This window comes from Nipponia nippon, unplaced genomic scaffold (assembly GCF_047370975.1).
Source record: "Nipponia nippon isolate SJK-2023a ecotype South Korea unplaced genomic scaffold, ASM4737097v1 scaffold_7, whole genome shotgun sequence".
In the NCBI taxonomy this organism is placed as follows: Eukaryota; Metazoa; Chordata; class Aves; order Pelecaniformes; family Threskiornithidae; genus Nipponia; species Nipponia nippon.
Genome location: NW_028262391.1, coordinates 1,172,889 through 1,192,011, shown reverse-complemented (window position 1 = coordinate 1,192,011; position 19,123 = coordinate 1,172,889). Strand labels below are relative to the sequence as shown.

Sequence of the window (19,123 nt, the reverse complement as noted above, 5' to 3'; positions counted from 1 at the left end):
CGGGCTGCGCGCCGGGGGGCGGGCACCATCTTGGCTGGACGGGGCGGCGAGCCAGCCCCGGGAACGGAAGGTGTCCCCTAGGGCCCGGCCTTTTGAATCGTTGCTCATTTAAACAAACCGAGCAAACCACCGCATTTTCCCTGCAGCGCTGGCCGCGGCCCGCCGCGCCGCCGCCTCCGCCGCCCCGAGCGGCCGCTCCCGCGGGGCCGGGCCGAGGCCCGCGGCCCCCTGCGCCCCGCGGCGGGAAGCGCCCCCTCCCCCGGCCGCTCCCACTCCCGCGAGCGGCGGGGGGGGGGGGGGGGCAGGCGGCGGCCGTCCGCCCTTCCCGCAGGGAACGCCCCGCCCCGCCGGCGGTTCCCCCCCCCCCCCCCCCGCCCGCGGCGTGGGCAGGCCCGCCGCGCGCCGCGGGGGGAGGAGGGGCGGGGCATCCCCCCAGCGCTCCCCCCCGCGGTGACAGTTTCTAGAAGCACGTCCCGGCGTCCTCCGCGCGCTCAACATGGAGGAGCTGACGGTGGAAGTGCGCGGCTCCAACGGGGCCTTCTACAAGGTGCCGCCGCGGCGGGGCGGGGGCGGCCGCCCGGCGGCTGGGGCGGCCGCGGGGAGGCGGGTGGGCGCCGGCGGGCCCGGGGGGAGCCCCCGCGGCGGGCGGCGGCGGAGGGGGGAGGGCGCGGGGGAAGGTGTCGGGGCGCGGAGGGGGCGGGGGGGGGGGGGGGGGGGGGAGGGGGGCCGGGGGCGGGGGGGCCGGAGCGGGGCGGCGGGGGCCCGGGGGGCGGCGCCGGGCGGGCGGGCGGGCCGGGGCCGCTGTCGGGGGAGGCCGGTGTGCCGGGCAGGGAGAGCGCCGGCGGGGCCGGGGGGGCGGATGCGCAGCGCGGGGGTTTGCTTGGGCTTCGTTTTGGAAAGGGCGGGCGGGGTATTTTGGGAAGAAGTAGGGGCTTTGGGTGGGATGTGGTGAGCCGAGCCGGAAATAACGATTTTAAAATATTTTACATAATTTTTTAAAGATTTCGAGTTTATTTATGTCACCAGAAAGCTTCCTTCACCATCACCCTCCCGGGAATGTCAGGATGTTGCAGGATCAATGCAGAGTACTCTCAGCTGTTGCCCGTCAGTCATTTTCCCCTAAGCCTGGCTTCAGATGTTTAAGAATCCCAGCTCTTTTTATGGCAAGAGCCTTCTGTCTTCCTTTCCAGGAGGGCCGATCCCAGCCCGTGTTGCGAGCACGCAGCGTAGCTATGTTCTGGGAGTGTTTAATCTCAGGACTCTCTTCAGCTATTGTGCCTAACCGCATCCACGGTGCGGTACTGCACGGCGGTGTTACGTGGGGGGGTGGGGGTGTCCTCCCCCTCCCCCCGAATTTCCTGTGTGCAGCTGTGGATTTGGCTTGGGAGTCATGTGGTAATGGTACAGTATGTAAAGGCAGTTGGTGTTAAAGGATTGTAACCAGCTGACTTCGGGAGTTAGTCTTTTCAACTGGCTGTCTATTAAAAGAGACAAATAGGAGATACTCTTATGAGGAAAGAATGTAATGGGGTAAACTGTATGCCCTTACTAGGTAAGCCTCTTAAATTTTTACCAAAATCAGTAGATAATAAGTTCTGTAAAGATACATTTTGGTTGGACTTGAAGTGCCACATAGAAACCCACATCAGAATCCTTTGCATTTAGAACAGGATACTCCTAAATAGAATTGATTTTTTGTTTGTTTTTCTTTTCCCGTGCCCATTAGGAAGCCCAGAATTTGGAGATGCTCTTATCTTTCCATTTTCTACCTTGTGATCTTGGACAAATTTACAAACCATGGATTAGTTGTTTCTTCTGCTTAAGAGGAATGTGAGACTAATGGGAGTATTAGGAGGTGCACTGAATTCTTGGACTGAAGGGATCTGTGTACAGAGCATTTATTACAATCAGCCTGATTTAAAATCTGCAACGATGACGTCTCTTCCTAAGTCAGTGAGAATTGTCAGGCTTGGATTAGCACCATCGTGTGTTTTAGCCCTGTGAACAGTGCCTAACAAAAGCAGAAGTTTTACTTAAAAATGGCGTTAATGGCTTTCAGATCAATGAAATGGGGATTGAGTCCGGTGATGGCATCTTCATGGTGGATGAAGTCAGGTTAGAGTGATGGGACCCATAGCGACCAAAGCCCCAGCTCAGAATAATCTAGTGTTAATGTGGAGGGGGGGGAAAAAGCCACAGAGCCTCCCAAGAAAACAGAACCGAATAAAGCCAACTGAAACACGACTTCAGAAGATTATTCTTGTGAGCTAAATGCAGTGAAATGTGTGCGTCAGTGACTCCATTTTGTGAGTCTTACTGTTGAGGTAGGCAGAGGTTATGCGTGCATTTTGGAGCTAAGTAACACCACTGCTAACTTCAAAGTTTCTGAAGCAAAGGAGGGAGGTGTGTCAGTCTCATTTAGCAAGTATCCTATTTTGGACACTGATTGCATTGATGATAGTGTTAGTAAGATAATGAGAATGGGCTCATCTTGTCTAAGCCCCATGTCACTGTATAGGAGGTGGCAAAAATTTTTCTGAAAAGCAGAATTTGTAAGATGGGGTGAAATTTGAGGTTTGCCCTCAGAACGGTCTGAATTCAGATTCATTACCAGAGCACACCTCCTGGTAAATGAGATGAGAAGGATCCTGCTATGCCAACAGAGATAAAAAGCAAACTAATTATGTAAACAGTTACACGACAGGATTTTTTTAATGAGTTGTTAATATGATCTGCAACTTAGATGTAGTAGAACAAATGTAGTGATTAAATCTGTTGGAGCATTGTAGTGGGCTTTTCAGTAGTTATTAGAAGTATGACCATAGTAAATGATATTCTTTATAGGCTCTTTTGTTTCTCTAATAACTGTTCTTCATTTTAGTAAAATTCAATTCTAACAGGGAATTCTTCATACGTGTATTTATATGTATACACTATGGTTGCTATAAATTAGTAAGGAAAATGATGTTCTTTATTAAAATACATGAAAAGTAAAAATGTTCTTCATGATGCATAAATCGATGGACAATAACTGTGGTTATGGTAGACACCTCAAGATAACTTGTGCTCTGTCCTGTACAGAAAATACTGTGCTCTAAATTTAACCTTTTATTTATAAATCTCCAAGCTAATTTATGCTTTTTTTTTTTTTCCTTTTGCTTTAAATAAGTAATGTAATCTGGAGAATAGGACAGCATTTGTTTTGTATTTTATCCCAGGTTCTCAACCGGTATACAGCAGAGCCAATGCTTAGCCACTCCTTGCAGCTCAGGAGACTTTGCATCTATCATAATATTGAGCACTGGTTGTCTTTAGAGAACAGATGGCATTGATGGGGCTCAAAGTGGTCGTGCTCTTCTGAAAAAAGATGAGGTTTGTGTTACGGAACAGGGAGGAGAATGGGCAGGGTTGATGAACCCTACTAGTTAAGAGTTTGCGTATGTTAGAGGTGTGGTGAGGACTTCCTGAGAGCAGAACAGTTGATGCTTTCTAGGTGAGTGCTACATTGCAGGTTAGTTTTTATCTTTGGGACATTAGAGCAGACTTTTCTTTTTTTATGTGAAATGGCCAAAAATATCTGGATTTCTTTGGGCTCTAAGTGGGCTGGAGAGAATGAACGTTGAATACTCCCACACCTCTTGGCCTGACTGCAGTGTTTTCAGGATGATGATTCTCTGTGGCATTAAGATCATTAAGTAATTCACAGAATCACAAAGGGTTGAGGCTGGCAGAGACTGTGGAAGGTCATCTGGTCCGCACCCCTGCTCAGGCAGGGCCACCTAGAGCCGGTTGCCCAGCACCCTGTCCCGGTGGCTTTTGACTACCTCTGAGGATGGAGACTCCACAACCTCCTTGGGCAACCTGTGCCTGTGCTCAGTCACCCTCACAAAAAGGGGAAGAAAAAAAAAAAAAAAAAAAGTGTTTCCTGATGTTAGTACAGAAACTCCCGTGTTTCAGTTTGTGCCCGTTGCCTCCGGTCCTGCCGGTTGTGAAAGGTGTCTGGGCAGCACTTGGCAAGAGCAAGACAAAAGCTTCTGTTTTATCCAGTGTCTCCCTCAGCCTGCTTATGCTCACTCGTATGCAACCTAGAGTCCTGGCTCTGCACCTTACTCGTGAGTTCATATGTCAGCTTACATGAAATAGATCGGGCTTTACAATAAAATGAGAGGTAAATTGAACACCAGATAACTTCCTCTACCTGAATCCTTCAGCGGCACCTGAATAACTCTGGAAGATCCATTGCATTCGTCGCTGCAGGGACGTACATGTGCTGAGAAACGGACCCTGGTGTGTTGCGTGCTCTCACGCTCTTTCTGTTCTAGAGTAGTAGCTGTTTAGATTATGCGAAGGGATGAAGCAGATAAAAATGTGAATTAGAATGAAACTGAGCCTTTAATTTGCAGGTTCTAAAGTGCTTCCTTCTTGGTGTGTTCCTCTTTCAAGAGGTGCAGTTGTTCTGGTAACGGGACTGACCGAAGTGCTGGTAGCAGGAATTGGCATAGGCCTCAAGGCAGAGACGAGCCAAAATACTACGAAGGGAAAAAATGATGAAAGAGAACTACACAGCGTTTCTCCACATGTACAGTGTCAAAGCATGATGAGCAGCTCTGTGTGAGAAAAAGTTTATGCGCCAATAAAAAAATATAATGGCTTTTTAATTTTTCTTAGTTTTTTAATTAGTGGCTTTGAAAACAGCTCTGTGGGTTCTTCTGAATGGTTTTTAGCTTGATGGTTATGAAAACAGGGAAGTGTCATTAAGAGCATAGCTTACACAGCTGTTTGTACCCAACTACTACACCAGGAAACATGGTAACTGGAATGGCTTTTTTTTTCTTTACATATCTCAACTGTCTTACAATGGTCAGCGTTTATTTATTATACCTAGCCCTAATGGGTGGGAAACTTCAGACATTTTAAAGTTGTCGCTGATCCCTTGGAAGTTGTGTAGACTGGTACAAGAAGTATCTTGTCATTATGGCTGTTGATGAGCCATTTGCTTGACCCCTGTAGGCTGATAAAAGGGAGATGCCACAGGCAGCGATTATTGATGGCTGATGTACCTAATCAGCGGAGGGTGTCTTTCAGAAGTTTTGCCCTTTGGGAACAAGCGTATGAAGAAAGCAGTATAAGTAATGGGAGTCTGTCATGAATGAGCCTAAACCAGGGGATTCAGTGCTGAAGTTCTTGCCCAACTGTCATAAGGGCCCTTGAATTTACATCTGATAATTATGATTGAGAATGGAAATAAGCAGTGGTGTCACAGGTTAAACTGTGGTTGCTCAAATTGATATCATAGTTCAGGATCTCTTTCTTACCTGATGCCAGCTTGTAATGTTTGTGTTTTGCAGCAAGCTAGTTCTACTTTCTTTTATCAGTTCCTTGTATAAGCAGGTGCAGCTAATCCCTTCTGATGGAAATAATACTTTATGAAGTTCAGTCTTTTTTGTCCAGTGATTTGATTATTTACAAGTTTCCTATGTTTGCTTTGATTTCTGCTCCCCTCCCCTGCAGTGGGGGTCAGCATGGGATACATCCCTTAGTAATTATTATGTCATGTATTTGTTATGTGAAACAGTTGTGTATGATTGTTAGTTAAAAATACTAATGGTTCTTGCTTCTGAAAGGAGTGAAAGGATTGGTAATTGGATAGAGGCTTCTTGACCTTTATGTCACTGATTCAGAAAGAGTCCGTGGTACCAGATGCCGAAGCGTTTACTGTTTGAAGCTTGCTCAGCAGTGGGTAAGGTGATCTCAGTATAGTTTTTAGTGTGCAGGTATGTGTGACTCCAAAGCCAACACAGAGGCTATGCCTGGAAAGAATGTTCACAGCTAAACTAACAGGACCTCATTTTTAGATTGGACTATCCTACGTGGGGGTCAGATAAACTTAAGCAAGCAGGATGAAGAGGGATCTTGGATTGCATCTGCCTGTTATACAGATTTTGTGACTTTGCCTAGAACTGGATTTTGAAAAAAAAAAAGTGTGTGTGTATATATACAGAGGCATACAGTTCACTGTAAGGGCACTTCAGTAAGTCTTGATCCGTTTATGTTATCAGCAGATCCTAATCCTAAATCCGTGAGCAAAACCCAGGTGAAAGGGAAAGAGTGAGTGTGTGTGTGTAATGAGAGGAAGAAGTCTCAACTGTAGCGGTTTGGGCAGCAAATGATCCATTCGTACTTTTCTGTCCTGTAGATCATACTTAACGCGGTGCGGCCCTGTGTTAGGTTTGCTGGGCCTCTGATCCCAAACCGCGGCAAGAGTCCTAGCGATACTACCCCTCGTTTTGCAGGTGCTGGTGCTGGGAGCCTGGCTGCTGCCAAGTGAGTGGCAGAGACAGGTCTGTACCAAAGTGCCTGGGGAGCCAGCAGGACATTAATAGCCTGTAGTACAGTACGGTCTCCTGCCTGCCTCGGGAGGTGGGCTGCAGCAAGCAGGGCATACATGGACTTCCAGAGACCCAGCTCACAGCGTGACCCGAGTGACTGACGCTGATAGCTGGGCTCTCCAAATCAGAGGTCTGGCAAGATGAAGTCACACCAGTTTTTCTTCCCTTCCTGCCCTCCACAGTTTTGTATGCGGTGTAAAACACACACACGTGTTGTATGTAAGCTGACTTGCTGATAAAACAATTCATCACTATGTGTGTTTGATGCCAGTATATTTATTGATGATGTGTGTGGTGGTCTCTTGTTAGCTCTGCCTCATCCCCGCTGTTTGGGATGAGGATGCGTGGAATGATGTGTAAGGAATCTAGATAATGCCGATATCCAAGCTTGACATATTCTGTCTTGGCCAACACTGCTAAATTAAATTTCAGTCGTGGAATACCTTGTTCATTTGAGCAAAAGTTAAGATGATGCATCATTACTTAATTTAGTAGAAAATGTTTTTGGTACAGTATCAGACATGACTAGTGCAAGCTTAGAGTACAAATCTATTTAGATAGGTTACCTCACGGATAAAGAACTCCTTCAAAATTCCTAGTTGAAAACCAGGATATTTTCTGTTTTATGTTCATCACGCCCTTTCTGAAGAAATCCTTGTGAATTTATAGGATTTAATATAATTCTTAATGCAAAAAAATCTGCTTTGTATTGCAAAATATCTTAATGTCACAGGTTTTTCCTGAAACCTTTTTTATTTAAAAAAAGAAAAATCTCTAGTCTCTTGGAGTGCTTCTTTAAAAATTACACTAAATCTCATCCTGACACGCATGCAATCTATGTCTCTGTTTTTATCTTGGAGTTGTAAGTGACAGCTGATAATGCTTATAGTAAAGGTCAGGGTTGTAGGTAGGAAGGTAGTATGCAGGAATTTTTAGTTTCGACAGATGTTTTGATGATACTTGTTTCTTGGCAATAATGGAATGATTTTTTATAAAACTGTATTTAAAACCTACATTGATTTCTGATTATTTCTAGTTGTATTACCAATGAATCGTACAATCTACGATCCCTCATAGACTGCTGTGCTTCAGTTCCTGTAAATGTGATTTCTTCCCCACAGCCGTAGAGAAATTGATAGTAGTGGGAAGAATTATACTTGGTATTTTTGACTTTTCTATTACTCCCTTGCTATTCGTCTTGTGTTTGTACAATTAGACTCTGATCAGACTTTTTTCAGGCCTCATAGCAATATAATTAAATAATCATGTAATTTTATTTAATGCTTTACATATGTCCATTTGTGACCTGAAGTGCATACCTGATAAATGTTTTATTTGATATTGAGTGTTTCTCATGTGTAAATAGTGTGGAGTGAAGGAGTTTGAGAAGGCCAACTGAAAATGCTGTTCAGATAATTTCAAGCACGTTACTGCAGACATGTCTGCCAGCCGTGGGTCTACGATATATTCTCGTATGGGAAGAGCAGCCTGCACGCTTTGAACTGAAAGACTTCCTTGTGCGAAGGAGTTCCTGAAACCCACGTGGTGGTGTAAAACGTACAAACTCTGTTGGAATTTGTACTTTTGATTTTATTAAAGCGTTCAATGTTTCTGTTTATGCAGCTGGTGTTTGTGCGGAGTCAGCTGTTAGTCTGCTGCTAGTCATATCTCTGCATTATTGTTCCACTTCAGCTTTCCCGTTCTTCAGCAGGACGTTTGCTTGAAAATCAGTTGTGAATATTAAACCTGTTTGTACCATTACATGGAAAGCCAGACTTTACCTAGTAATGGACTAATTGTCTGAAATCCTGGAAATTCAATGCGGTTGGCATTCCTTTCTTCCACTTCTTTTGTCTTATTAATGAAACCTGCAGCTAGTCAGTGGATTCAGGATTTTCTAAACTCTACAGAGCATTATGTTTTGAATGTTTTTCAGGTGTTTTGTGGTACCTGATTTTGAATCTCTCTTGATTCTGAAGTTCTGTTTTTCAACAAAGGAAAGATAACTGAATTCAGATCTGCAGAATAAATTTTTAGCTACTATAGGCAGACCTTAGAAATGAAATGTGTATCCCCCCCCCATGTTGAGCACTGTGAGAACATGTAATAACATAAATAAGAGGTAAGGTGCAGCTATGAAATAAAGCAGCATAATGAGGCAAAGACCAATACTGAACCACGGGCTCTTGGAATGCCGATAAATGGCTGTCCATAGTAGGGATACGGCTTTCTGTTGGTAAGTCGTCATTCAGCAGACTGTTGGACCGCGTGAACTCGGTGCGCAGTGCTGTGACCTGGGCGTTTTGTCCCTGGATAGAGTTTGAAGGAATTGTAGTAGAACAACTCTTATTTTCTGCACTTTATGCCACGTTAATTCATGCCCATATGGGGGCATGTTTAAAGGGGACATTGGTAGCGTAAATTTAGTGAAAGTTCTGCTTTACCTCTGTTGTTAGCTAACACATACTTCGGGCAGTAAAATTTTGTATGCTCTTTGCATCTTTAAACAGTCATAACTTCAGTACTCCTGTCCGGTTTTCCAGTCCAGAAACTTTCTTGAAACTGAAGGTCCCTGATGACAGGTGCATTTTATTGCCAGCTGATTCAGTGGCTTACCTTTCAAAGAGATTTGCCTGCCTTCCCCTGCAGTGGCAGGACAGCCTTTGACAGGGTTTATTTCCTTGGGAACACGCTAGGTGGTTCAGCGAGGTGATCTCTGGTGACCTGCTTCGCTCAGGATTACCAGTGTGCTTTCTGCTAGAACCAGTCTTCTGTGTTGCTGGCAGATGGTTTTGAGTGAAGCTCAGGGAGCAGGAAAGCAGGTTTTGAGCAAATGTCTTCATTGCCAAAGTACAAGTTCAGGTGAAAGGAGATGTGTTTATATAGGGCCTTTGCAACCAGCTGTCGGTACGGGCTCCTTTACTAAGTCTGTCGTTACATTGAGGGATCTCCTGTGCCAAAATTTCTCTTTGCCTGAGCTGACACATAATACCTCTGTGGGCTGGTTGCTCCTTGCACAGTTGATACGTTCTTCGTCCTCCTCAGCTGGCAGTTTCTTAAGTGGCTATAATCCATTCAGCAGATTTCCTGGAACTCCTCTTCACATAGCTATGCAACTCTCTTCCTCCATTAAAACTGCAGGTTCCTCCTTGACGTCCTGTGCTTGGGCAAATACCAGGCTATAGCAAAAGTAGGAGTAGTTTGAAAGATCTTTCTTGTCCCTTTATCTGATTGGCCAAGAGATGTAGGAGCTTAATTTCTGCGCGGATGCTTGAGTACAACTGTATCTGTCAGGTTATTCTTTGTCTTTAGGGTTTTGACATAATCAGTGCCCCCTAAAGAAGCCGTTTGTTTTTCAAAAGAAAGAGAGAGAAGTGGGGTTTCCCCTCTGTTGTTCCTGAGGTCATAATAATGTGACACAAAAATCCTGTGAAATATCATATTCTTTCTTTGTTTTCCTGTGAGGTCCTACAGGTATTTGGCCTCATACAGTCCTTGATTTGCTACTTGAAAGATGCCACCATAACTAGCTCTATGGCAGCCCGCGTTGCCAAGTTTAAGCCAAACTTGCTGTCGTACCGTTCTGAAGGACAGTTGTTTGGGGTTCGGTTTTGTGTTGAGAAGAACACCTGTAAAGCAAATAGTGCTATGCACGGCTGTTTGACACTGTAGTGTGAGTTGTAGCAATTGCCCTGGGCCTGGATCTGTCTCATTTTGTTCCTGTAAAACAGTCGTGCACACCTGTAGGTAAAATAATCAACTGCGATAGTGAGGTTTCAGTTGTAAATGTGCTGGTCTGGTTTGAGCAGTCGTTTGAAAAAGTCCACGTGCTATGTATTTCTTAGAATAGCCAACTGAGAATATCGGCAACCTCATGCTAACAGTGGGATCATGTCGTGGGACTTCCCTAAATTGGGACCGCAGTATTAGCGGTGGTCTGCTGTTTGGCGTAGTTTCAGGCTGCATTGAAATTGCTGCCTTGTTTTGATTTCACACGCGTTCTTACAATGAAAATGTTTTTGTTTCAGGGATTTATCAAAGATGTTCACGAGGACTCGCTCACAGTTGTATTTGAAAACAAGTAAGTATTTTATTAAAAAAAAAAATAATCATTTGAGTGTTATGTTGTTGTTTGGGTTTTGGTGGGTTTTGTTTGGTTATTTTGACATTAAGAGGAAGTAGATTTCATCAGAATGGTATAGTTCTAGAAGTACAGGCTCCCTATTCTGTTCATAGTCTCCATTAATTACTTCCTTGAATTGCTGTATCGGAATTCAGCTCATCAGTTATACAGGTGTTTGGGTTTTTTTGGTATCTTTAGTGATGCCCATAGATGTGACGGACGAATTTAATTAAAATAATCACCAGTGGCAGAGGCCTGATACTCTTAGAGTAAAGCAGAAAAAAGATGGAAAATACTACAATACTTCTATTAAATAAACAATTCTCTGTATGTCTAGTCTGAGGAATGCTGGTCAGTCCTCTCAACCAGAGGGAAATAGGTAGAAATATCCTGATGGTGATTGATTTTTCTTTTTAACTATTAAGAAAACAAATATACATACATATCCAGTCTGAAGACCCAGGGTTTTTTTTTTAGCAGAAAAGAGTGCAAATCTGTAAGCAAATCTGTAGAAAGAACTATCCATGAGGCCCTCTTCATTTCGTACATAAACACAGCAGTGCTACTGGGGACTTGTAGTGGCAAGTTGAAGATAATCCATGGGATGGTAGACTACAGATGAATACCTGTAGTTCAGTGCTCAGGCTGATAACACTGTGGGTTACCGGGCAGATGCCAGGGCTAATTTAAGATATTCTGGAAGCTACATCCTCTTTGCTGCTTCCCTTCCAGTTGCTAGGTGGAGATCCTAAAACGTGTCAGCTTTTGATGTGAAAATTGTTACTAAACTCTGCCAGCACCAACCTGTAGATTAGTCTCTGAGCCTTTCTCCAAGAAAGATTGCTGGGTAATAAAGGTAATACTAGGGAGTGTGGAAGTGTGTGTTTATAAACAGTATTTTATTATCCTGAATATACAGTCCTAGGGTTTGTATGTGTATACATACATATGTGTCTGTGTCTGTACACAGATGCACATGTATAAAAATAAATCCTTGGGGGAGGCGGGGGAAGAAGTAATCCTAGGGTTTACCCTGTAAAGTCCAGTCTTTGTTTCTTTCTAAACTGTGTTTTCTAGCCCTTCTTTTATGAAAAGTAGTTAGAAGATGAGGTGGCAACCATAATCTGTATTAACACTTAACTGCGGTGGTTATGGAAGTTGTTGCTGTCTCGTAGGTTTTCATACCCACCCCCCCCCCCCAAACCCAACAAACAGAAAAAACAAATTGGGTCCTTCATCCTGTCCATGGTCTGAGGAGATGTGACAAATCTTCAGTTTCATATTCAACATCCATATTACTTTTCTTTAAGGTAGGAGGCTCTTTGCCTTCAAAGCATATACTTTCACATCAGAAACCAAGTAAGCTAAAGGAAGTGCCTGTGGTTCACAGCAGGGGTCTAATTGTTGGCAAACACATTTCTAGTGTTTAGTATCCGTGTCATTCACATCCTTTACAGAACGCCTGGCAGCAGCCATGTTCCAAAAAGGATGGGCTACAACATATGTAGAGTGTTTTGTTGACCAAAAATAGGTCTTAGCAGGAAGTGTGTATACAGTTCTAGTCAAATTATCCTGTGATGTAAATCTGATAAATTATTACCCTTTTTACTGAGTTAAATTCATGAGGGCTTTAGTAGAACCAAAGTTGGCAAGTGTCGTGTCCTGAATGCATCATTCTGTTGTGATCGTGATTAGCACTAACGAAGTACACACATCTCTGCTAAAGGCAGTCTAAATTGTCAGTTTGCATTTTCTGCTATTGTTAACCAGTCTTTATCTACAGCTGTTGTAAGGTTCCCAAAGTTGGTGTACTAGCACAGGCTGCTAATGGTGGTTTTGTGGCCGTAGCGATAATTAATCTCTGGGCAGATATCCTTGATTCTTTTAAGAGACACTTTTTGGAGGTAAGGAGGTAGAGAATGAACACAAAGCTTCAAGAACTGGAAACTTTTGTTACTGTGTAAGACAGCAAATTGGATCTTGAGGTGCAGTTTCATATAGGCCCGTTGGAGTTTGAAGCAGTCATATTGAAAGAAAGACTTCGGCGTTGTGAGAAGCAAGCATCTCAATTTTTTTGTGATTTGTGTCAGATATTTGGGATAATCCTTCTGACTATTAGGCATCAGTTCTGTTAGATCCTCTTAGTAGATCACTTGTAGCCAGTCACAAATCATTTCTTCAAACATCTTGTTTTGCATTTCACCAGTGAGATGCTCCAGTTTTGGACTTTTTGCCATCAAAACTTTGACTCCTCATATTCTGAGAACTGAGCCTTCTGTGCACTTTTCCACTGTTTTATTTAAAAATACCAAAACATCTTGCAGCTGATAGGGGTAAGTCATCATTGGCCCATCTGCTTCCTAGTTCCTTTAGATGATTAGGGATGGAACCAAAATTAGCCTACGGCAACTTCAAGGGGATTTTATTGAAGGTACAAGGTCTTTTCAATCATAGCATCTTGTTCCGGGCAGTTTATAACTTTCAGTAAGCTCCCCCTTGCTAGATTCTTTAACTACAAGGCACAGTTGAAATTCTCAAGAGAACTTTAAGCAGCTCATTTGAGTTTGCAATATTTCTGATCCTGTTGTTCAGTTACGATTATTATGCTGATGCTGTTTCTGAACTGAAGTTTTATATACCCTGTAATTGAGGGAGTGCGTTTTGTCCTCAAGCCTTATTATTTGCCTTTGCATCTGTGAGAGTAATAACTTCACAAAGGCGGGGAGGGGAAGGAAAAACCCAACCCTGAGTTCAGTGACCATTATAGTCGCAACAAGGGCAGCTGAATTGCAAGTGACTTTTGCCAGCCCCCTTCACCATTTCTCAGAAACAGAATGAGATTTAAATAACATTTTATGGCAAAAATACCTTCCAACTTCAACAAAAGCTACCCATAATCTTCATGGGTTTCTCTTATTTTTCCAAGTTCCACTGTAGTTAAAAGAAAAATGAAGTGTATAATAATGGCTAGGGCAAAACTATGGGGATACCTTGCATCTTTATTATGGGAGGTACTTGAGCACAAGCTGTCTTTACAGAGAAAGCATCTAAATGTATCCATCCTGCAGAAAGTTTGCTCTTAATGCTGAGGCTTGTTCCACTGGCTTAGGCTGCTCTGTCTGCACGTGTTAGAAGTAAGCAAAACAAATTGCTTGCAGTAATCCTTACCGTTACAAGTTGGTTCTGGATCTTGTCTGTACCTGATGTGAACTTGGATTAAGATGGGCATAAATGATGGACATCGGAATGCTTTGATAGGTGTTGTCAAAGTCCCTCGGATATTCTAAGTTAGTAAGGTTTTTTCGGGGTGTTTTTTCCCCTGGTTTTATTTCAACCTATGTAGAGTCTTCAGTTGGGTTTCTGACTAAAAGAGTGAGGAACAGCTGGTGGTATTCCGTGACATTCACAGAGCAGAAGGAAAAGGAATTTCAGGAGAATACAGAGGATGTGAATTGCTGTAGTAGTCTTTGTTAAATGCACCTAAAATATACACTTCTACAAGTAAAATGCTATGTAGAGCCAGCTGCGGTAAAATAAATAGCCTTAGTAGTAATTGGTATTGATAAGCAGATATAAAGGTATGTTTTGAACTGAATCTGTTTGCCAGACACTTACTGGGGAGTGTTAGTAAGTTTGTAGGTAGAAATGTAAAGTTTTGTTAATGGTCAGAGTCAAATTTTCCTGGAATACTTAAAACATTGATGGTAAGCAGTTGAAATGTTAAGTATGAGGTGAAGAAATGAATGAACCCACCGCATGTTGGACTGCAAGGATAAGCTTACAGCTGGATAAAGGCTTTATGACTTGAACAGTAGAACTGTAAGTACCTCATCTAATAATCTTTTCACTGGGGTTTTATGGATGCCATTTAGTGAACCCAGTCAAGTTAAATTTTTCAGTTAATTTAAAAGTTGTTTCATCATTAATATCTTCCCAGGTATTGTTTTTGTCTTGACAGGATTATTTTGTTCCTTTGCTTATGAGGTTTGCTTTCTAGCAAGGAAGAAACAGGGTTGATTAGATAAAACTCCCTCTTTCCCTATAAACTCAGAGTTCTAAAAATAAAACTAAGAAAACCACGGGAAAATTCTGGAAATAATGCGTAATGTCTCTTCAACTTTCAGCTGGCAGCCAGAGCGCCAGGTACCCTTTAATGAAGTCAGGTTACCACCACCCCCTGATATCAAGAAAGAAATTGGTGAAGGAGATGAAGTGGAGGTAAGTTTATCCTAATGAACTGTCCCGATATGTAACTGATTGTCTGTTCGAGGCGGTAATGATGATTGTAAGTACATTACCAAAGTGAAGATTTAAAATGGAGCTTGTCTCCAGGAGTGCATTTATTGGGCTGAAACTGAAAGGGACATTGCAGTTTTTTCACAGAACTACCAGTGGAACTTTCTCAAAGTCTAAAACTTAAAATAGCTGAGAATGTTTCAGAATTAAAAACGAAACTAGGTAATTTTCATTTTTGATCTGGAATGTAACTGTTGGAAATGTTTTGATGTGAAGATTTAATAAAGCTCTTCCAATAACAGGAGTTTTAACCCAGATGAAATATCTGGTACAATCTGGTGGGAAATTGTGTGAATTATACTGTTTTACAGAGAAACAGTGTTAATTAGAAATGCTGTATTAAACTGGGAAATTAAAAGGTGCATGTTCTGTTCCCAGCTCGTTGTAGTATCTTTAGTAATTTAGTAATTAGTTTAACTTCTGTTTTTTACTTTACTTGTCCTTAAAATCAAAGTAATGAGTTTCTTGGGGTTACCTTTATAGTTTTGGGCTAGTAATCTAAGAAACAATGTAGTATAGGTGCTTGGGTTTTGTTATTTTATTTGAAATGCATGCTATTTGTTGGCTTTGTTAGAAGTTAAATGTAAAGGATTATTTTCTACCTCCTTGCTATGGCAAAATTTCTTGCTTAGTCTGCATGCAAATGACTTCAGCCTGTCAGAAGTGTAGAAGGAGTAAATGAAACTTAACAGAAGATGATGAAAATGAAAGTTTCAGAAGTCATCTCTTCTTGCATTAACTAGGTAGCTTTTGTTAAATATGGAATATGTAGTCCTGTGATGACTTGGTTCATTTCCGTAGTCTTAGGTGTATCAAGTAAGCCAAGGACAAAACAAAAATCTTAATTGTGGAGTTACTTCTATGTGTGAGCTTCCAGTGTGAAGACAATGTCTGAATTTAGTGAGGAATTGCCCCTGAATAAGCGTTGAGCCAAGGTTTTATCTTCCTTTAGAAATTTCTGTTGAATTGTCAGTAACGTATGCAAAGGAAATCTGCTCACAGTCCTTGTAGTGCAAAATAATGAAAATTTGTGCAAGAAGCACGTGCCTGGATAATTTATACAAAAACTACTTTCGTGTAGAATACTGTTCCATTTTAATGAAAATTAGAAAAGTTGGGATGTTCTTTCTTCATTATACATGTAGGCAAGTGAATTATGTCTGCATGTGCTTTCAATATTTCTTGCTAATTTCATTTTCAGGTTTATTCTCGAGCAAATGACCAAGAACCTTGTGGCTGGTGGCTGGCAAAAGTTCGAATGATGAAAGGAGAGGTAAATTATTTTAAAACCTACTGATTTCATGCTATTATGTTAAATACAGTAAATATGAAAGGTCTTTGTGATGGAAAGACTATGAATAAGGTACTACAAATACAAAACATGACAAAACAGATTATAAGTTGAGATCACTTTGGAATGACCCACGCTGCATTGCACAGCTGAGGGTTGCATTTGTACAGCTGAGCAAGTCACTTCCATTAGTAGTAGTTTAATTGCTTGGAGGACTGTATGCATGCATAAGAACAGGACTTCTAACAAACCTACTTTGTGAATCAAACTTGGTGCTAAAAATTAAGTAAAGCAGTACACTTCACCTGTGGTTAAAGTCTGTTTAAACTGCATAGATGAAGCATGCTGTAGCTATCGATGTGCGTTGCTGTGGGTGCAGTGGAAAGACACTGGTTGGCTTGCTTTTACGTATGTCAAGTTTGTATTTTACCGTTGACTGTTAGAGTTGCAGCTGCCAAGTGACTTGCAGATTCAGACACTTAAGTGTATAGAGCTATGGCAGTGTCTGATACAGTCTCATTAAAGCCTTATTTTGTGAGATGACAGCAAGAGAATTTAACTTCGTAATAGCAAGGGTCCTGTGTTTTGACGCTTCTACTGTGTTAGATTCCTAAAACCAAAGGAAACAGGGTTGAGAAAAAAAAATGTCCAATTTTTTGTTTATTGTTTAAAAACTGTCAACAAATAGTAACTGCTGTTGAGCTCTGTAAAGGCAAGGTGGTGGTAAGCAGTTAGCAAAGGAAGATTCTGTGTCTTCATCCTTGGGGATGAACAGCTTGTTCAGAAAATGAGCGAAAAGGAGTCAAACTGATCTAAATGATAGTTTGTTGTTTGGGGCTGATCTGCTTCTCTTATGTCACAGAAATTTGGAATTTTGCTCCCCGTTACCTTGCTATGCTGCTTATTTTAAAGTTGTAAAAGAAAAATTTCTCATTCTGAATTTAATTTCAGTTTTATACAGTTCTTAATTGTCTAGTATTTTTGATGGGGAAAAAAAAATAATTTTTCATCCTCAGGTGGCTGGTGTCTTTATACAGCATTGTCAAATTAGTTATTTTATGGACTTGTCCCCCCAAAAAACCCTCACAATTCAGTTTTGGCTTCTTTGTACAGTCTTTAACATGGTTCTATATTCAGAACTTCTCCTGAAAGTGTGAAATTCACAAACAATCCATGTATCTAATGACAGCTAGCTTTGTGATTGTCCTGATAATCAGATTTGTCTTTAACTAGGAGTTAATTTTTTTAAAGCATATAGTGGTAGTTCTCTTAAATTTAGTTGTCTGTTTATTTTTCATTATTATTACTTTAACTTGTTTTGTGATATGTTTCAAAGCAGCTTTATGTGATTAGGATGATACCTGAGCTAAACTTAAAACTTGAAATTGGAAAATAGCATGTGGAAAAGTATGTCATGACCTTAGTGATTTACTTTCTCCTGATACTTGGGTAAATTTTGTGTGTTGACAAAAAGAGATACCAGTTTTGAGGGAGGAAGAGGAGAAAGTACTGCTGCATTCCTAAATTGCATGCAGGTGGAAGGGAGGATAGGAGACGGCTGCATCCCTCACGCAAAGCCAGGCTTGGGGGATGCTGTGCACACAAGTTTCTTTATACTTGCATGTGTTGGCTGGAAGTGTAGGAGTACATTATTGGTAGCTGTTAAATCTTCTTAGTTCTCTTGCCTTCCTAAGTTTGAGGTGGCGTGTATCAAAAAGATTGCATTTTTATTTTCCGTTTGATCTTATATGATTCACAGGTAGTTTGCCCATTGAATCAGTGGACTTGCCTTTTTTTTTTTTTTTTTTTGAACTATTGCAGAGCAGATATTTCTGTGAAGAATGAATTAGGTTTGCTTCTCTATTAGGTATTTTTTAGAATTAGAACTCCAGTAAACATTTTGAATTTTGGAACTTGAACTGGACTAAAGTAGGTATTTGAAGAGGGATGGGCATGAGAAAAATCAACCAAAGATGCTTTCGGAGGGGGACTGAAATTATGTTGATATGGTGACCTGACTTCACCGAGGTATCAGATGGGTACTCAAATATGTCCAGGCTCGTTTGTGTAGCATTATAACAACTCAGATTCATGTTTTGGTCTATGTATTCATATTTCGTACTTTCTTGGTGATGCTGCAATGTTACTATGTATTTGTTGTTCCTTACTGAAGTTACCATTTAAAAAAAAAAAAATTCTTCCATAGTTTTATGTCATTGAATATGCTGCTTGTGATGCCACTTACAATGAAATTGTCACTTATGAACGACTCCGACCTGTGAATCAAAACAAAACTGTCAAAAAGAACACCTTTTTCAAGTGCACAGTGGACGTTCCTGAAGATCTGAGAGATGCGTGAGTAGCTCTGTGTACTTTAAGGCATTTGCTGTATTTGAGGGGGGAAAAAAACCCCTTGGCTTGTATTTTAGAGGCCATTTTACAGGTCCATGAAGAACCTTAAGGGTGGGTATGGCTGCAGTAGCTGGTTAAGAAACTACTGATGGGGATCCCTGCTGAGCTTTCGGGGTGGGGACAAAAAGCAAGTTCTGAGACGGGAGCTTCAGGTCTTGCTTTAGGCTTGTACAGGGGATGCACTCACAGTGGGCCTCTGGTACTGAGACTTGCCAAGTAACCATGATGGCATGCAGTCCACAGCGAAATAAGCTCTGGAACCATATTAAGGGGAACGGGGATTTTCCGGTTTCTGAGCAGTCTTTGCCATAAACTACTCTGAAATGTTCTTGGTTCAGATCATGATATTACAAGTTCTGTTTTGATGCAGCATGTTGAAAAAGCAACCATTTTGTCTCCTTAGGTGTGCTAATGAAAATGCACATAAAGATTTCAAGAAAGCTGTGGGAGCATGTCGAATTTTTTATCATGCTGAAACTGCTCAACTAATAATACTGGTAAGTAATTATTTCTGTGTAAATGTTGCATGAATTTTCAGTATGTTATTTATGGAAAGTGTATAGCCATATATATATATAGCCCCTGTACATTTGTATGGAAGACTCTTTAATT

At 41.8% G+C, this 19,123-nt stretch overlaps 1 protein-coding gene across 6 annotated transcripts in view; it reads left to right on the top strand.

The window, feature by feature from the left end:
* The first annotated feature begins 405 nt into the window (after positions 1-405).
* FXR1 (FMR1 autosomal homolog 1) overlaps positions 406-19,123 on the top strand; it is a 37,998-nt gene continuing 19,280 nt past the window's right edge. For 2 of the 6 annotated variants that reach the window (XM_087739251.1, XM_087739250.1), the window contains exons 1-6: positions 406-547; positions 10,418-10,470; positions 14,637-14,730; positions 16,010-16,081; positions 18,306-18,454; positions 18,915-19,008. In XM_087739251.1, the coding sequence (XP_087595377.1) occupies positions 497-547; positions 10,418-10,470; positions 14,637-14,730; positions 16,010-16,081; positions 18,306-18,454; positions 18,915-19,008 (513 nt within the window). In that variant the 5' untranslated portion in view covers positions 406-496. The remainder of the gene's footprint in view (positions 548-10,417; positions 10,471-14,636; positions 14,731-16,009; positions 16,082-18,305; positions 18,455-18,914; positions 19,009-19,123) is intronic. The other 4 variants (XM_087739249.1, XM_087739247.1, XM_087739246.1 and 1 more) reach the window with 3 other exon arrangements.